The sequence below is a fragment of the Rhinatrema bivittatum genome, chromosome 3, assembly GCF_901001135.1.
Source record: "Rhinatrema bivittatum chromosome 3, aRhiBiv1.1, whole genome shotgun sequence".
Lineage (NCBI taxonomy): Eukaryota > Metazoa > Chordata > Amphibia > Gymnophiona > Rhinatrematidae > Rhinatrema > Rhinatrema bivittatum.
The window spans coordinates 155097394-155116567 of NC_042617.1; the positions used below are offsets into that span (position 1 = coordinate 155097394).

The following is a 19174-nucleotide window of genomic DNA, read 5'->3' on the forward strand; positions in this document are numbered from 1 at the left end:
AGCCATGTTTTCAGTTTCTTTTTGAAAACCAGAGGGCAGGGTTCTTGGCGGAGGTCTGGAGGGTGCGAGTTCCAAAGGGGAGGACCAGCTGTGGAAAGGGCACACTTCCTTAACACCTTTTAGCAGGTGGAGTATACAAAATGTCTTTGTATGCTCTTCTGATAGGTCTGTTCGAGATGTGCGGCCGTAGTTGGAAGGTTAGCTTGAGGGGGGAGATATTATGCAAGGCCTTGTGGATCATCATGAGAGCTTTAAAGAGAATCCTGTATTTGATTGGTAACCAGTGAAGGTTTTGAAGGATGGGGGTGATGTGTTCTCTTTTATCCGCGTTGGTGAGAATCCTGGCAGTCGCATTCTGGACCATCTGTAGAGGTTTGGTGGTGTTAGCGGGTAGACCCAGAAGTAGGGAGTTGCAGTAATCAATTTTAGACAAGATGATGGATTGGAGCACCAAGCGGAGGTCTCGGAGGTGTAGGAGTGGTTTCAGTTTTCTTAGTACCTGCAATTTGAAGAAGCATTCTTTGGTGGTGTTATTTACGAATTTTTTTAGGTTAAGCTGGTTGTCAAGCAGAACACCTAGGTCTCTCGCGTGTGGTGAGTGATTAACTGATGTTTTGGCTAGTTGGGAAGAACTTGGGGAGTTGAGAAGAACGTTGTTGTTGTCTTGAGCTATTAGAAAGATCTCCGTCTTGTTGGTATTGAGGACGAGGTTGAGGCTGGTGAGAAGTAGGTTGATTGATTGAAGGCAGCTATTCCAATGGGACCAAGTTTTGTGAAGAGACTCTGTGATAGGGATGAGAATCTGGATGTCGTCCGCATAGAGGGTAGAGGGTTAGCTTTTTGTTAGAGAGTAAATGGCAGAGCGGGAGGAGGTAGATGTTGAATAGAGTGGGTGAGAGAGATGATCCCTGGGGGACTCCCAGGTTGGATCTGATTGGGTGCGATTCTTTATTGTTGATCCTCACCTTGAAGAACCTGTTTTCAAGGAAGGATTTGAACCAATTGAGTGCCGTTAACCTTGATGCCAATGTCTGCACGTCGCTGTAATAAAATAGTGTGGTTCACGGTTTCAAAAGCCATGGATAGATCCAGAAGAGCGAGTAAATATGGTTGTCCTTTTTCCAAATTTAGGAGGATGGTGTCCAAGAGAGAAGTTGTTAGTGATTCCGTGTTTAGCGCCTTGCGGAAGCCAAACTGTGTTGGAGCGAGAATATCATTTTCTTCCAGGTATTCAGAAAGTTGTTTGTTTACAATTTTTTCCATGAGTTTGGCGATCATCGGCAAATTCGCTATGGGGCGGAAGTTGGCTGGGTCTGATGGTGATAGGTTAGGTTTTTTTAATAGAGGTTTAAGCATTGCAAGTTTTAGTTGGTCTGGAACAAGCCCTTGAGCAAGGGAGCAGTTTATGACGTCTGCTATAGGCTTAGCAATGATATTCGGAATGGTGAAGAGCAGGTTGGACAATGAATTCTTTGACAAGACTAAATTTACAATTACAATTTAGAGCACCTCTCATACCAAAACAGCTCTAACTGCCAGCACTCAAACAATAACACCTACCTATGAAAAAGCAATTCTGCAAATATTACACTCCAGTACTCTTCCTATTATGAAAATAGAACAAGCCAAACTGCTATAGATCCCTATGCAGAAACTGCACGCTAGCAGAATACCTCATCTCAGTCACACAAGCAGAACACAGATTAACCCTTACTAAACATAGAATAAAGAGTCCTAACAGGTGAATTTTCAAAGGACCGCGCATGTAAAAATCGGGACTTGCGCACATGGCCGGGCCCTACGCATGTCGCAAGCATTTTCAAAAGGGCCTGGCAATGTGCCTAAATCCTGATTGCGCACAACTGCCGGGCCATGATAAAGGGGCGGGCTCTGGGGGCATAGTCTGTGCGGAATGGAGCAAGATGGAGGCCGGCCGGGACAGCGGCCATTAGCTGCTGTTTTGGGGAAGCACGTGCTGGCAGCTGGCCAGCACGCATAACTTGCTTCTGCTCCAGAGGAGCAGTAAGTAATAAAATAAAAAATTTAGGGAAAGGTAGGTTAGGTTTAGGAGGAGAGGGGAAGAGGGAGGAAGTGTAAGTAGGTGGGTAGGGAAGTTCCATCCCAGTTCGCAGACTGAGAGGGAACTGGGGAAAGCCCGATTGCGTTGCTGTGCGTATTTTATGAAAACTTGTCCCCCCTCCCCCCTGCACGTGCCGCCTGAACATGCATGTGCAGATTTTAAAATCCGTCGAACATGTGTGCATGGCCATCCGATTTTATAACATGCACTGCATGGCTATGTGCGCGCACCGGGAACCGTGCACACATTGACGGTTGTGCATTGCTTTGAAAATCTGTCCCATAAAGTATAAACAGAAACATGCAGACAAAAACTGAACTCATAACTACAACAATGCAGACTCTGTATGCAGTGCAAAAATGGAAAAAAAGAAACATCACCATGCCACATACAACATCAGACTATAAAATCAAGAAACATAAAACATCATGATAGTAAATCCATACTCGTAAAATTAATAAAATATTTCAAAACATCTGATTAAAAGAATACCTAATAATTACACTCATAAAAAGTTTCCCATTTTCCAAACACATCAGATAACACACAATAACAAAAACAAATAAGGATTTAAAAAAAATCTTCTGCTCTCCATACTTGAATATTTGATTTTCAGTCATCCTGAAATTGTCTACTCGCACACTTTCTTTCTCTTACACGCACGCACACATTTACACACGCACATACATGCTCTCTCTTTCCCAAATGTTCTCATATGCTCACTCTCATACACATATACATATTCACACAAACAAATGCTCTCTCTTCCTCTCCCCAGAATATAGAGGCAGCAGCAACCTCCTCCTTGAACCTGCAGTGTCTCTGTCACACACACATGCTCATTCTCTCCCTGGAATGTGCAGGAAGCAGCAGCCTCCTTGGTCCCACGAAGCATCATCACACACATGCGCTCTTTCACACACAAACATGCTCACATATAAGCTCTTTCTCATGCTCTCTTTCTCTTTCAATTGCTCTTGCTTGCTCTCTTTCTCTCTCTGGGAAGTGCAGGCAGCAGCAGCTACCTCCTTGGACCCATGCAGCATCACTGACACAAGCACTTGAACATGCTATTGCTCACACACACCCAACCTTTTGCACACACACCCAAGCTCTCGCATATGCTACTGCTCACACTCTTTCTCACAAGCTCTCATGTTCTCTCTTGTTCTTTCTCTCCCACCCCCAAATATGCAGGGTGCAGACAGCAGCAGTCTCTTCTCTTTGGCCCTGCTGCCAATGCCACAGCCACCTCTCTTCCACCGCGTGGACCCAACCTAGCAGCCTTCTCTGTTTGATCGCACAGCCGCAGGCCCAACATAGGAACCTTCTTTCTTCAGTCATGCAGCCCAGACACAACCAGGAACCTTCTGTCTTCGGCTGCACGGCCCAGGCCCCCTCAGTGGCCTCCTTTTTTAGCCGCATGGCCTGGGTCCGACACAGCAGCCTTTTTTTGGGCCACACAGCAGCAATCTTCTGTCTTCAGCCATGAAGCCCTGGCCCTTTCAGCAGCTTTTTCTTTTTGGCCCAGGCCCAATGCAGCAGCAGCCTTCCCTCAAACTCCACCATGGCCTGGCTGCAATTGAAAAAAAAAATGTAGCAGGGCTGCTGAGACTCAGGGCACTGGGTTTGAGACTTGAGGCATGAGCCCTGTGTGCCCAGTGCTAACGACGCCCCTACACACAGCACCTCTTCCTCTTCCCCCTCCTGAGCCTTCTCTTTTGAGTTGTTCAATTCTCAGTCTTATCCCCAGGATGAATGAGACGAGGAGAGAGTGCACTGAGCACGGGGTATGACTCCCTTTCTGAGTCTTGGATGCAGCACAATGGAGGAGCTCTGGTAGCCACATGAGGCAGTCAAAGTAACTGAGCCAGTTGCCCACACCATGCCGACTTCTCCCACCTCCTGCAATTGTTTATAGAGGGAGCTGGCCCATTGTTATGGGTTCATGGATGTCTCTGCCCCTTCTCTCCCTTTCGTTTTAAAGTAACACGAGACGTTTAGGGATTTCAGTGCTGCCTAGCTCTTCTTTTGAGTCTTCTCTATGTCCGCAATGCCTGCTCCGTGCAGCTTGGTGTGCCACACAACATTTTTGTTAATGCAGGTCTACCTTGGCCTTAGGTTGGGAAGCACTGGTAAACCCTTGTTTACAGACCTGTCTGCTAGTTCTGGACCTCTTCAGACCTCGGTGTGGTTTCTAAGTTTTAAATTGAGAGAGAGTACACGTCAAAGCAGAAGATGAGCATTTTGCATTAGCCATGTGGGTAATGGTCTCTAGTATCCATTTTCAAAAATCGGTTAACAGTTCAACTCCAAACTGTCCCCCAGCTCAAAATATAACCTTTCTTTTAAGTGTTCAACTTCAATTGAATAAAAAAGCCACATTTGTTACTAATTATATTAAAAACTACTGTCAAGTAAAACAGCACCCCCACCCCCCCCCCCCCCCCCCCCCAAAAAAAAAAAAAAAGACCAGTTTAACTGGAAATGGAATTGTGGAATATGGATTTGTTTTCTTTTGTTAGAAATCTGGCTTGGCGTAGAATGGGACAACCCTGAAAGAGGAAAACATAACGGTTGCCACAAAGGAATCCAGTATTTTGCATGCAGGTAATCTATCATTACAAATCTCTCTTGTTTGATCAGCGCTGTAGATAAAATGTTGGACCCATGGTTAAGAGATAATCCAAGGGATTGCGTGCAGAAGTCATTTAAAGATCCACACTTTAATCAAATAGTTGTATCAGTTTTTTTTACTTGGCACGGCAACTCCACAGTTTACATCAGGCACATCACCATATTTTATTTGATTTATATTATTTTATTTGCATTTTGGGACATGATAGATTTGCATTTTATGATATAATAGAATTGTATTTTATGTTTTAATCAGATTCGTATTTTGTGATTTGATAGATTTTAATTATTTTATTGTTTTTTATTTTTTTATTCAACTACTTATTTTATATTGTTCTGTAAACCGATGTGATATATTTTTTTGAACGTCAGTATATAAAAACAAAAAAATAAATAAATTTTAACAAGTCCCCCTTATTTAAATATGGTGATGTGCCTGATGTAAACTGTGGAGTTGCCGCACCAAGTAAAAAACTGATACAACTATTTGATTAAAGTGTGGATCTTTAAATGACTTCTGCACGCAATCCCTTGGATTATCTATTTACCACGTGCAGAATTACTCTTTTTGCTGTTTGTGGACCCATGGTTAACACACGTTGCTTGAGTTTTGATTACTATTTCTGTTTCTTGATGATGTTGTGATGTGGAATGATGTGTGCGTTCTGCTCTTCTCAAGAGCTACTAAAGTTTAGTTTCTTTAGGAACGCCTGTGTTTTCACTGAAAGGCAACCATAGAAGGGGCTGTTAGAGGGAGCTACATCCACAAGTCATGGCAGTGTAAACATAGGAAGCTGAGTGGTGACTGCGTGCTAAATTACATAGACAGTATTAAATCAAAGGGCCTTATAAAAGTCTTCACATTTATATTCATTTTTTGCATTCTGCTGTCTAAAAATTACAAATCCAAAATGCATTAAAGTAGGAGTTTGTTTCACTGAACTACACAACATACTTTACACTTTGATTGTGAAAGAACAATTAAAGAAATATTCAAAGGTAATTAAGAATTAAAAAAAAAAAAAAAGTCTTTGTGTTGCATACATTTTCACATCCCTTGACTAAATATTTGGAAGCAGCATTAACAGCCAAATAGGATAGATTGAGATTCTGCAGTTTACACTTGGGTTTAGATGTTTGATTGAACTTTGTTGGAAATATTGCTTTCTGTTTTTGTTCCATTTGGATTTTCCACATTCTGGTTGCAGTAGCATACATTAACCTGTTAAGCACACCATACAAGTACCCAATTCATAGTGGGAGCACACATTTTATACTTATCTCTCATCTTGCAGATCCTTACCAGCAGCAGTCCTTTAACTAACTGAGAGGCATGGACCAGGATATTTATTGCCACTGTTCTTAGCTGTGTCTAAGTTCAGCTGTGAAACTATATTTTTCCTTTCTGTTAGATTTTGAAAATATTTAAGCTGTCCAAGCCAGCTGTGGTAACTCTGGACTCCTTTAAGGGACTTGATGACTAATTTTGGCACAGGATTCTCAGAAGGTTCCACTAACGTTTATGTGATTTCGTTTATGTGATTGGAAACCTTAGTTCAGGATCATGAAACACAATGGCAGGAATTAACTGGGAGGATTCTAGTTTTGGAAAATGATGTTAAAACTATTCAGTCTATACAGGAATGGTAAGCTCTCACAAGATGAGTAGAGTTCTTAAAACCCAAATTAAAGGTCTTATATGATTTTTATCTTAACTTCCTAGAGTTATTGGGACGTTGTCGCGTGTGACTTTGAAGAAATATCTCATGGAAGCATTGCATATTCCTTCAGCTGATATTCCTCTATTTAATAAGGTGCATCAAAAGTATCAGGCTTATTGATTAAGGGTAGTAACAGCCGCATCAGCAAGTTACTCCCATGCTTGTTTTCCCACACCGTAAAATTCAGTATCCTTGTTGGTTGCTGCCTGAATCTGATTCCCCTTTTCCTCTTTTCCCCCTGCCATTAAAGCAGAGAGAAATAATGGAGTTGCATCAACAATATGAAAGATTATTGGTTAAGGGTAGTAACCACCACACCAGCAAGTTACCCCATGCACTCTTTTCTTCATTTCCATCCTCTAGCCTTTAGGGATCCACAGTGTTTATCCCAGTGCTCTTAGAAATCTTTCACTGTTTGTTTTTCACCACCTCCTCTGGTAGAACATTCCAGGCATCCACCACCCTCTCCGAGAAGAAATATTTCCTGACATTGGTTCTGAGTCGTCCTCTCTGGAGTTTCATTACATGACCCCTAGTTCTGCTGATTTCTTTCCAGTGAAAAAGGTTTGTCAATTGTGCATCATTAAAACCTTTCAGGTATCTGAAGGTCTGTATCGTATCTCCCCTGCACCTCCTTTCCTCCAGGGTATACATATTTAGTTCCTTCAACCTCTTCTCATAAGTCATTTTGATGGAGATCCCCCACCATTTTTGTCACTCTTCTCTGAACCTCCTCCATCCTGTCTCTGCCTCTTTTGAGATACGGTCTCCAGAACTGAACACAGTACTCCAGGTGAGGCCTCACCAAGGACCTGTACAAGGGGATTATTACCTCCTTTTTCTTACTGGTTATCCCACTCTATATGCAGCCCAGCATTCTTCTGGCTTTAGCTATCGCCTTGTCACATTACTTCACCGTCTTCAGATCACTAGACACAATCACCCCAAAGTCTCTCTCTTACTCTGTGCACAACAGCCCTTCACCCCTTATCACATACAAATTTTGACGATTACCGCACCCCAGATGCATGACTCTGCACTTCTTGGCATTGAATCCCAGCTGCCATATCTTTGACCACTGTTCAAGCTTTCTTAAATTCTGTCTCATTCTTTCTACTTCTACTGGTGTGTCCACTCTGTTGCAGATCTTAGTATCATCTGCAAATAGACAAACTTTACCTGCTATCCATTCCACAATGTCGCTCACATAGATAGATATTGAACAGAACCGATCCCAACATCGAGCCTTGTGGCACTCCGCTTAATATTGTTCTCTCTTCAGAGTAGATTCCATTTACCATTACGCGCTGTCTTCTATCCGTCAACAAACATCTCCTGCAGATAGCAGCCCTTTGTTTTATAAATTACAAACACAGTTATTTCAATAAACTAGCCAGCAGTCTGAAAACACTAGCTAGATTAGATAGAGATCAAAACATGCAACAGGAAATATAGGAGAAAAGAGAAAAATATCAGCAAGAAATCAGTCTAATTATGGCTGGCAAATTAAAAATTAAATGTTTCTGGTCCCAAGCACAGGTATGTGTCTCTCTGGAGAGGCACCTGAACAATGCTCTCTCTTCTATTTAAACTATTTCTTATAAGAACATAAGATATGCTATACTGGGTCAAACCAAGGGTCCATCAAGCCCAATATCCTGTTTCCAAAAGTGGCCAATCCAAGTCACAATACTTGACAAATACCCAAACATTAAATAAATCTCAAGCTACTATTGCTTATTAATTAATAGCAGTTTTATGGATTTTTCCTCTAGGAACTTATCCAAACCTTCTTTAAACCCAATTACACTAACTGCTGTAACCACATCCTCTGGCAATGAATTCCAGAGCTTAACTATGCGCTGAGTAAAAGAATTTTCTTCAATTTGTTTTAAATGACCTACTTGCTAATTCATGGCATGCCCCCTAATCCTTCTGTTATCTGAGAGAGTAAGTAACCGATTTACATTAACTTGTTCAAGTCCTTTCATGATTTTGTAGACCTTTATTATATCCTCCTCAATCATCTCTTCTCCAAAATGAACAACTTCCTTAGCCTTTCCTCATTGGGCAGTCGTTCCATGCCCCTTATTTTGGTCACCCTTCTCTGTACTTTCTCCAGTGCAACTATATCTTTTTTGAGATGCAGTGACCAGAATTGCACATAGCATTGAAGATGTGGTCTCACCATGGAGCAATGCAGAGGCATTATGATATCCATCATTTTATTTTCCATTCCCTTCCTAATAATTCCTAACATTCTGTTTGCTTTTTTTGACTGCCACAGCATATTGAGCCGATGATTTCAATATATTATCCACTATTACGCCTAGATCTTTCCTAGGTGGTAGCTCCTAAAATAGAACCTAACATTGTGTAACTACAGCAAGGGTTATTTTTCCCTATATGCATCATTTGCAATTGTCCATGTTAAATTTCATCTGCCACTTGGAAAACGAATCTTCCAGTCTTGCAAGGTCCTCCTGTAATTTATCACAATCCGCTTGAGATTTAACTACTCTGCATAATTTTGTGTCATCTGCAAATTTGATCACCTCACTTGTCATATCCCTTTCCAAATCATTTATAAATATATTAAAAAGCACCAGTCCAAGTACAGATTCCTAAGGCACTCCACTGTTTTACCTTTTTCCACTGTGAAAACAGGCCATTTAATCCTACTCTGTTTCCTGTCTTTTAACCAGTTTGTAATCCACAAAAGGACATCACCTCTTATCCCTTGACTTTTTAGTTTTCTTAGCAGCCTCTCGTGCGGGATTTTGTCGAACGCCTTCTGAAAATCCAAATACACCACATCTACCAATTCACGTTTGTCCACATGTTTATTCACCCCTTCAAAAAAATGTAGGAGATTTGTGAGGCAAGACTTCCCTTGGGTAAATCCATGCTGGCTGTGTCCCATTGACCATGTCTATCTAAATGTTTTGTGATCCTATTCTTTATAACGGTTTCCACGATTTTTCCCGGCACTGGAGCCCTTTTTAAATATCGGGGTTACATTGGCCATCTTCCAGTCTTCAGGTACAGTGGATGGTTTTAATGATAGGTTACAAGTTAATTGAAATAGGTCTGAAATGTAATTTTTTAGTTCTTTCAGAACCCTGGGATGCATATCATCTGGTCCAGGTGATTTACTACTCTTCAGTTTGTCAGTCTGGCCTACCACATCTTCCAGGTTCACCATGATTTGGTTCAGTTCATCTGAATCATCACCCTTGAAAACTGTCTCCGGAATGGTATCTTCCCAACATCCTCTTCAGTAAATACTAAAGCAAAAAAATAGTTTTTAATCTTTCTGCGATGGCCTTATCTTCCTTAAGTGCCCCTTTAACTCCTTTATCATCTTAACAGTCCAGCTGACTCCCTCGCAGGCTTCCTGCTTCGGGTATATTTTAAAAAGTTTTTATTGTGAGTTTTTGCCTCTATGGCCAACGTCTTTTCAAATTCTCTCTTAGCCTGTCTTATCAGTGTCTTACAATTAACTTGCCACTGCTTATGCTTTATCCTATTTTCTACTGATGGATCTTTCTTCCAGTTTTTGAATTAAGATCTTTTGGCTAAAATAGCCTCTTTCACTTCAGTTTTTAGCCATGTTGGCAATTGTTTGACCTTCCTTCCACCTTTCTTAATGCGTGGAATACATCTAGACTGTTGTTTTAGAATAGTATTGTTTATTAATGTCCACAGTTGTTGCACACTTTTTACCTTTGTAGCTGCACCTTTCAGGGTTTGTTTGTTTTTTTTTTACTATTTTTCTCATTTTATCAAAGTTTTCCTTTTGAAAGTTTAGTGCTAGAGCTGTGGATTTACTTACTGTCCCCCTTCCAGTCATTAATTCAAATTTGATCATATTATGGTCACTATTGCCAAGCAGCCCCACCACCGTTACTTCTCTCACCAAATCCTACGCTCCATTGAGAATTAGATCTAAAATTGCTCCCTCTCTTTTCTGTTACTGAACCAGTTGCTCCATAAAACTGTCATTTTTTTCATCCAGGAACTTTATCTCTCTAGCATGTCTTGATGTTTCACTTACCCAGTCAATATTGGGTTAATTGAAATCTCCCTTTATTACTGCACTACCAATTTGGTTAGCTTCCCTGATTTCTCTTAGCATTTCACTGCCCGTCTCACCATCTTGGCCAGGTGGGTGGTAGTATACGCCTATCTCTATGCCCTTCCCCAACACATAAAGGATTCCTACCCATAAAGATTCAGTTGTGCATTTAGTCTCATGCAGGATCTTTATCCTGTTGGATTCTATGCCATCCCGGACATAAATTGCCACCCCACCACCAAGATGCTCCTCTCTCTCATTGTGATATAATTTTATCCTGGTATAGCACTATTCCATTCTTTATCCTCTTTCTACCATGTCTGTGATATGCTAATTAAGTCTGTCATCATTCAGTGCTAAACACTCTTATTCTCCCGCTTACTTCTTAGACTTCATACATAGGCATACAAACATTTCAAATTGTGTTTTTTGTTTGTTTTAACATTCTGCTTTTCAGTTGACAGGGATAAATTGGAATTTATTAGCTCAGGTGAGTTTTTAATTATAGGCACTTGGACTACTTTTCTTATTATTGGAACCTCACTGTTGGGATGCCCTAACTCTAATGCTTCATTAGTATCCTTTGAAGATACCTCCCTCCCAACCATACGCTAATGAGTGACTGTCTGCTTTCCCCTTTGATTTAATTTAAAAAGGAGAGAGAGCAGTTTTTAAAGGTTAGCGCCAGCAGTCTGGTTCCACCCTGGTTAAAGTGGAGCCCATCCCTTCAGAAAAGGCACCCTCTTCCCCAAAAGGTTCCCCAGTTCCTTTCAAAACTGAATCCCTCTTCCTTGCACCATTGTCTCATCCATGCATTGAGACTCCGGAGCTCTGCCTGCCTCTGGGGACCTGCGCGTGGAACAGAGAGCATTTCAGAGAATGCTACCCTGGAGGTTCTGGATTTCAGCTTTCTACTTAAGGTTACCAAGCGATCCTCACACCCTCCAGCCACCCGGCTGCCTACATTCCCAATAATTGAATCCCTAACTATGATGGCCGACCTAACTCTACCCTCCTGGACAGTAGCCTTGGGAATCACATCCTCGGTGTGAGAGGACAGGGCACCACCTGGAGAGCAGGGCCTTGCTACAGGATCATTTCTGCTGCACCAGGTTGATGCTCTCTGATCATGAGGCCTTCCTCCAAGGCAGCACCAGGGCTGCCAGACTGGAGTTGGGATTTGGCTACTATGTCCTTGAAGGTCTCATCTATATACCTCTGTCTGCCTCAGCTCCTCCAGGTCTGCCCCCTAGCTTCCCGAGATCGGACTAGTTCTCTGAGAGATGGGAGCTTTTTGCATTGGATGCACACCATACAGTTTCCAGGAGGAGGCGGGCGAGTCCTGTAAAGGCCCATATCCGAGAACACACACACCCAAATCTAGCTAGCTATTTCAGTGACTGAGAATCCCCCCATACGAAGCAACGACATGGGTCATGCTGGCAAATGCAGAATAGAATGTGTTCAGGGCATCTGGAAACTTTGAAGTAAACTTCCAGCATTAGTCTTTGTTGAATGATGTCAGTTGCACAAGAGGACTTGCATCCTGCTGTTCTTGGAAAACACCTGTTACAGGTCTTTTGCTTTATGGGCTGGACTTGTTTAAATTGTTGAGCAATTCGTTTAATAAAGAATATAACTTATTCTAAATATACTTACTTGTCTTTGCTGTTGGGATATCAGACACTTTTTTTTTTTTTTTTTTTTTTAGCTCTTAGAGATGAGAAATTGAGTAGTAGCCAATGTTGAGAGAAAAGCTTTGTGAACAGAGGAGAGTTTGAGGAATGTGGTCAGAGCAAATGTTGGGAACAAAGTGAGAAGAGACGGCATTGGTCATGGTTAGCGCTCCTTGTGGTGGAAATGAGAAATATAAATAATTCTCTGAAGATAAGCAGGATGCTAGTCCTCACACATGGGTGACATCATCTGATGGAGCCTGGCCCAGAACTTTGATCTCAAAGATTCTAGAAATTTCAAACATGCCCTACTGAGTATGTGCAGCTGTAGTAATCACCCTGCCCCCTAGGCAGTATTTTTTTCCCCCCTGTGGAGCTGCATGGTCACGGGAGCCATGTGTGTCACTGTATTCAGCTTTGTCTCTTCTCAGTTTTTGTAAAGTGATTTTTTTTTTTTTTAGAACTGTAGCTGTTTTTCTTTCTTTAGCTTACTGTAGTTTTACTTTCTTTTTTTTCCCCTGTCTGCCAACTGCATGGCAGGCCTTTGACACCTACAGCCTAGCAAAGCTATAATCTCATTTAAATAATTACTGCACCTGCAGTTTAGATTTTTTTTTTTTTTTTTAAATTGCCATGCTGGGTCAGACCAAGGGTCCATCAAGCCCAGCATCCTGTTTCCAACAGAGGCCAAACCAGGCCACAAGAACCTGGAAATTACCCAAACACTAAGAAGATCCCATGCTACTGATGCAATTAATAGCAGTGGCTATTCCCTAAGTAAACTTGATTAATAGCAGTTAATGGACTTCTCTTCCAAGAACTTATCCAAACCTTTTTTGAACCCAGCTACACTAACTGCACTAACCACCTCCTCTGGGAACAAATTCCAGAGCTTTATTGTACGTTGAGTGAAAAATATTTTTCTCCGATTAGTCTTAAATGTGCTAGTTGCTAACTTCATGGAATGCCCCCTAGTCCTTCTAATATTCGAAAGTGTAAATAACCGATTCATATCTACTCATTCAAGACCTCTCATGATCTTAAAGACCTCTATCATATCCCCCCTCAGCCATCTCTTCTCCAAGCTGAACAGCCCTAACCTCTTCAGCCTTTCCTCATAGGGAAGCTGTTCCATCCCCTTATCATTTTGGTTGCCCCTCTCTGTACCTTCTCCATCGCAACTAAATCTTTTTTTTGAGATGCGGCGACCAGAATTGTACACAGTATTCAAGGTGCGGTCTCACCATGGAGCAATATAGAGGCATTATGACATTTTCTGTTTTATTAACCATTCCCTTCCTAATAATTCCTAACATTCTGTTTGCTTTTTTGACTGCTGCAGCACACTGAGCTGATGATTTTAAAGTATTATCCACTATGATGCCTAAATCTTTTCCCTGGGTGGTAGCTCCTAATATGGAACCTAACATTGTGTAACTACAGCAAGGGTTATTTTTCCCTATATGCAACACCTTGCACTTGTCCACATTAAATTTCATCTGCCATTTGGATGCCCAATCTTCCATTCTTGCAAGGTCCTCCTGTAATGTATCACAATCCGCTTGTGATTTAACTACTCTGAATAATTTTGTATCCTCCGCAAATTTGATAACCTCACTCGTCGTATTCCTTTCCAGATCACTTATATATATATTGAAAAGCACCGGTCCAAGTACAGATCCCTGAGGCACTCCACTGTTTACACTTTTCCACTGAGAAAATTGACCATTTAATCCTACTCTCTGTTTCCTGTCTTTTAACCAGTTTGTAATCCACGAAAGGACATCGCCTCCTATCCTATGCCTTTTTAGTTTTCTTAGAAGCCTCTCATGAGGGTCTTTATCAAACGCCTTCTGTGTCCTCTCCTTGTTCTGTCTGATTTTGTACCCTTGAATGGGTTTGTAGGTGTGCAGCCATCTGCAGGATGGTTCACCACTGTGAGTACTGGTCATCGTGGTTTTACAGTGGAGAGTACTATTATTTCAGTTGCCTTCTAGTGTATGGGGGGCAGTGTTTCTCTCGTGGTGAGAACAGCAGATTATGCGCCGCAGCCACAGGACTGACCTAAGAAGGCGTTCTGGTCAAACCCATATGGGAGTTGATACCAGGAGGGTACTGTCAGGAGTCATCCCCTCCCTCAGAAGAGGAGTATATCTTCCAACTACTTCCATGTTAAGAATCCCCTTTGTGAGGAAGCCCTGGGACTCCATCCTTTGCAGGTTTATCGCCAAACTGGAGCCTTGATTCTTTTGAATCATTGCATCTCCTTGTAGGCCAGGACCGGTGGATATTGGGGGACGGCAGCAGGAGTCATTGGATCATTTCTGCTGTGGTCCCTCCATTGATCTCGTGCTGGCCTACCCCATCTAAGGGTGGCTGCAAGTGGCAGATTTGATCGCTTATGAAACTCAGCGGTCAGTGACTGTAGCCAGCACTCACCTGGAGAGCTGGAAGGTTTATTGGTATTGGGAGGCCCCAATTCCAGTTGCTTTCCTGTCCTTCAGGAAAGGATGATACAACTGGGTTTCCAGAGGTGACCCTTATGGCCCCCCCCCCCCCCGACTACTGGTTGTCCACCCCTGCAATGGCAGCCCTCGTTCTCCATTTCTCAGAGAATGGATTTCATTGCTTCTGCCTGGAAGTCGCTCTCTGTTCCCCGCAGGATCCGAGAGCAGGTCGGCCAATAGAGCTCTTCATAGGTTGTCCAAGGGCACAGCAGGTCTATTTCAAGAGAGAGCTATACCAAATTCAGTTTCCCCATTGTACTCTGGGTCTCTTCTTTGGGGGAGCTCCTCGGGTGAAGATTAGGGGTTTCTTCCATCCGGAAGTTAACATTTGATACCTGCTGAGCTCAATGAGTGTATTCGAAGGATGACCTCTATTGCCAATCATTTACACTTGTTGGACCCTACCTTAGGGGGGAGGGTTCTAGTCCATTTAATTGGCAAGTATGCCTTTCATCCTCTTGCCATATCCATGGCTAAGGGAGTTGGGAGACGAGGGACCCTGCTACAGAGGTGCTACACTTTGGTTCTGGTGGCTTGCAAGCTAAACTTCCTCATTTTAGGGATAACCCTGTCTGTGGACAGAAGAGTCCTGATTCACGCAACGGTTGTTCCATTTACTGGACTCTGCGTGCTTCCTTGGGGAAAGTATTATGTAATCATGGCTAAAGTATTGATACCTAGGCCAGGTTGGTGGGCAGTCTGTTCTGAGATCACACTGTTCATGCCCTGGTGCTCTTAGGGGTTCCAGGCTAGTGAAGAAATCTTGTTCCACAGGGATATACATTTGCACCATCCCTGCTTCCTGTCTCTTGGAGTGTTTCTGGATTTCTTCCCTGGGGGATAACTCCCTACTGAAATCAGCAGAGAGTTATTCAATTGGGGTTGAGATATACAGCCTAGCGGCTTTTTTCTTACCTCTGCAGCCCAATGCTCTGCCTCCTTGTGTTCTTCACTCCTAACTTCCAGTTGGAATGTTGAGGGGAGGGGAAGAAAAGCTAGGGCATTCTTGGTATATCTTAGTGTATACCTGCAGGGAACAATTCACCAATTTTCCTTTTTTTTTTTTTTTTGCCAAGTTCTGGCCAGTACTGCCTTTAGCTTTTCACACTTCACTGGGCTGTCCAGAGTGCTTTCCTGCTCACCTGAACTATCCTGCAGACAGGATGGATAGGTGAGCTTCAAGCCTAGCTTAACTCTCTAGTCAGGGGGTTTGGGCTAGCGATCCCATGTCAGGGATTGCCTTTCATCCCCTGAAACTGTTGATGCTGTCCTGAGGGGTCAGCTATGTCTGTCACATACCCTGCCTTTGTTGCTGATTATTCTTCCAAGCATTGCTTGGATTTTTCTGCCCATGGGGCACACTTCTGCCACTGTGTTTTGTCCTTCAGATGCCAGTGGACAGAGATTTCTTTCTGGAGAGCTCTCAGGCTCCACTTGGTTTTTCGGTTGTCTTGTGATACTGAAGGAAACTGTGGTTTTTGTCCACAAGTTATTTTCTTGTTTGCTTCTCTAGACCTTTTCCTGTATTCAGAAGGTTCTAGACCTACTGTTGTCAGGGATTCTTGCTGGCATTCGCATCACTCCCCTGCCTTGGGCACCTCTGCTATGCATTTGCGTTTTGTGTCTGTCTTTTTTTTTATGGCTTTCTCTTTGTAGAACCCAGCTCTTTTCCCACCTACACCCCTTTGTGAGTCAGTTGCCTCACAGGCAAAAGGGAGAGAGGTGGTGCTATCAGCATTCTGCGGTTTCCAGCTTTGTCCTGCTCGGACAGCCTATAGCTTGGGTATCACCCATGTGTGAGGACTGAGAAAGCTTGGGTATCACCCATGTGTGAGGACTGAGAAAGCAGAGTTGCTTACCTGTAACAGGTGTTCTATGAGGACAGCAGGATGTTCGTCCTCACAAAACCCACCCACGTCCGCTGGGAGTTGGTTTCTCCATGTATTATCTATATCATGGACTGAGGAACTCTGCTTAAGGGGCAGGGTGATAACTACAGCTGCACATGCTCAGTAGTGTATGTTTGAAAGTTCTAGAATCTTTGAGATCAAAGTTCCGGACCGGGCTCCATCTGATGATGTCACCCATGTGTGAAGACTAACATCCTGCTGTCCTCGGAGAACACCCGTTACAAGTAAGCAATTCTGCTACAGCTGAAGAGGATTCCTCTAGGTCTCTTGCCAACAGTGAAGCTGTATTTTAAAATAAAAAAAAAAAAAAGGTTATAAATGATGTTTTTTGATAGCTCCTTGTAATTATAATATCTTTAATTTTCCATAGACTCTCCATGAACCTATCCCTTAGACCCCAGGTTAAGAACCCCCTTTTCTAGCTTTAGGGGAACTCTAGGGTGGGAGGAAAATGAGAGAGTGCAGTCTAGAAACCTGAGGGATAAAAGAAAAAGATGTTGGAGGCTTCATCTTATTTTATTGTAACTGGGGGTTTTTTTTTCTTTTACGTGAGATAAAAACACCCTCGTTAATTAAGTTAGAATTTTCTCATCGATGGGATCTTTTCAATACAGATTAGGTCTGTTCACAATAACATGCTAGTACTAGTTGTAAATTAGTGTCACTGTGCTGATGTCTCTGCAGGAGCTTGTGATGTCAGAGAAATTAAAAAATAAAATTGGTAACAGCTGACAACTGCAAGGTTGAGCTATTCTGTCCAATTTCCCTTCCTTCTGCAATACCACAGACCCTGCTTAAACTCCGGCTTTACCCTCAATTAAATTTTATGTTGCACTTCTCCGTGAACATTATGTGAAATGGCGAGTAATACATTGCTAAATAAAATTCCCCACATAATAGCGATGAAAGGTTAATAGCATTTTTTTTTTTTTAATTTTTGCTCTTCAGTTTGTAGAGTGGGGGATTACCTAAAGAATAGTTGATTGGAAACCTAGCTCTATTGTACTAGGATTGCTCTCCCCAATCCTTGTGTTTTCATTCTAGTCATCCAACAGGAGGATCCTTTGTCCGTCCGAAAAAGGTTCGTTTTGGAGTGGACTTTGTTACTGCAGTTAAAAAACGTTACGGATTTGAAGATGAGCATTCCGAAGAGGATGACGAAGCAGAAGCAATTGTGATGGGAAGAAAAACTGTTGAACTTGTTGGTTTTCAGCATATTCAAGAAAAACAAAGGTGAGTAAATTGAACATCTACAAATGTGTGCATAATCTTAGACACCTTTAGTGCCAAGTGCGAGTATTCTGGTCAAGAATAATACTTCTATCTGCACAACTCATTTCTGCATGCAGGGCCAGCTAGAAATCTTATGCAGTGATAGAGAAATGGTTTGCGTCGTCCATATTTATGGATGTCCGTATCAGTTGAAGGCTTTCAATTTTAGGGGCCTATTTACTAAGAGCTTTAAAATCATACTTTAACACACATTTGAATATTTGAATGCAGTCTAATCTTCTGAAACCCCCCCCCCCCCTTCCCGGTGGATGGTAAAGGGCGTTAAACGCTGTAGTAAATCCTGTAATTTGCATGACCACTAAAGTATACATTTCTGGCTGTGGCAAAATGGCTTCCTAGGCTCCCCATCCATGCAGTGGTTCTTAAAGGCACAACTAGCCCTGAATGGCTTACTTCCCTCACCCCTTCCTCCACCTACAGATCAGATGAACATCATGATGCAGCCAAATTATTTTCACTTTGGATATCCCCTTGTACTAGCTGGAGTCCCCAGATCCTTAACTGGGCAGAGATAATCCCCAGTCAATTCTGCCCCATTGATGCTGAAATCCAAAATGGTGCCGGTTCATCCAAGGCTCTCCTTTTCCCTTCACATGCTTGCGATGCAATTCATTAATGTTTCTCATGCAGTCAGCCAAATTCTTCTGAAACATTACTAACACTTGCATGAACATTTCTGTTGCTGTATCTTTTCACATTTTTATAGCACATTAAACAACAGATTCAGCATTTAATGCATGATGACCCATAAGTAAATAGGCCCCTTAGGCATTATGCTTTTTGAGTATTAGTGAAATTGGCTGTATGTGCCACTTTAGCTAATTTATTACAGTTTGTTTTATTGTTGTCCAAGGATATGTTGTCAGTTATCTGTACTCCCCTGATCTTTGCCTCATAACCTTGACACAAATACACACATTTATGCTCTCTGTTCATTTGTTCTTCCTCTCTTGCACATGCATGCCCACTGCTATCTTGCTCACACACGTGCACACTTGCACTCTGTTACATGCACACAAAAGCATACCGTTCCATCTGAGATATGTATGTACATATATATCTGTATGCATATAATTATTATGCCTATATGTTTGTTTCTTGTGGGGGGGTTTTCTTTGCAGTCAACTAAACAAATTGAAAGAAATCTCGCTGAGAGAATGTGCGGTCGGTGACCCTGGTGAGAGAGGAGAAATATGCCAGACGTGTCCTAGTATCCTTTTTCAAAGCTGCTCTATTGTACAAATTTTGTTCTTTTTTAAAAATATAATAAAA

At 42.3% G+C, this 19174-nt stretch overlaps 1 protein-coding gene across 2 annotated transcripts in view; it reads left to right on the forward strand.

Moving 5' to 3' along the window:
* TBCE (tubulin folding cofactor E) overlaps positions 1–19174 on the forward strand; it is a 131414-nt gene that overhangs the window by 22020 nt on the left and 90220 nt on the right. For both annotated transcript variants that reach the window (XM_029593846.1, XM_029593847.1), the window contains exons 3-5: positions 4606–4690; positions 17654–17842; positions 19024–19112. In XM_029593846.1, coding sequence (XP_029449706.1) covers positions 4606–4690; positions 17654–17842; positions 19024–19112 — 363 coding nt within the window. The remainder of the gene's footprint in view (positions 1–4605; positions 4691–17653; positions 17843–19023; positions 19113–19174) is intronic.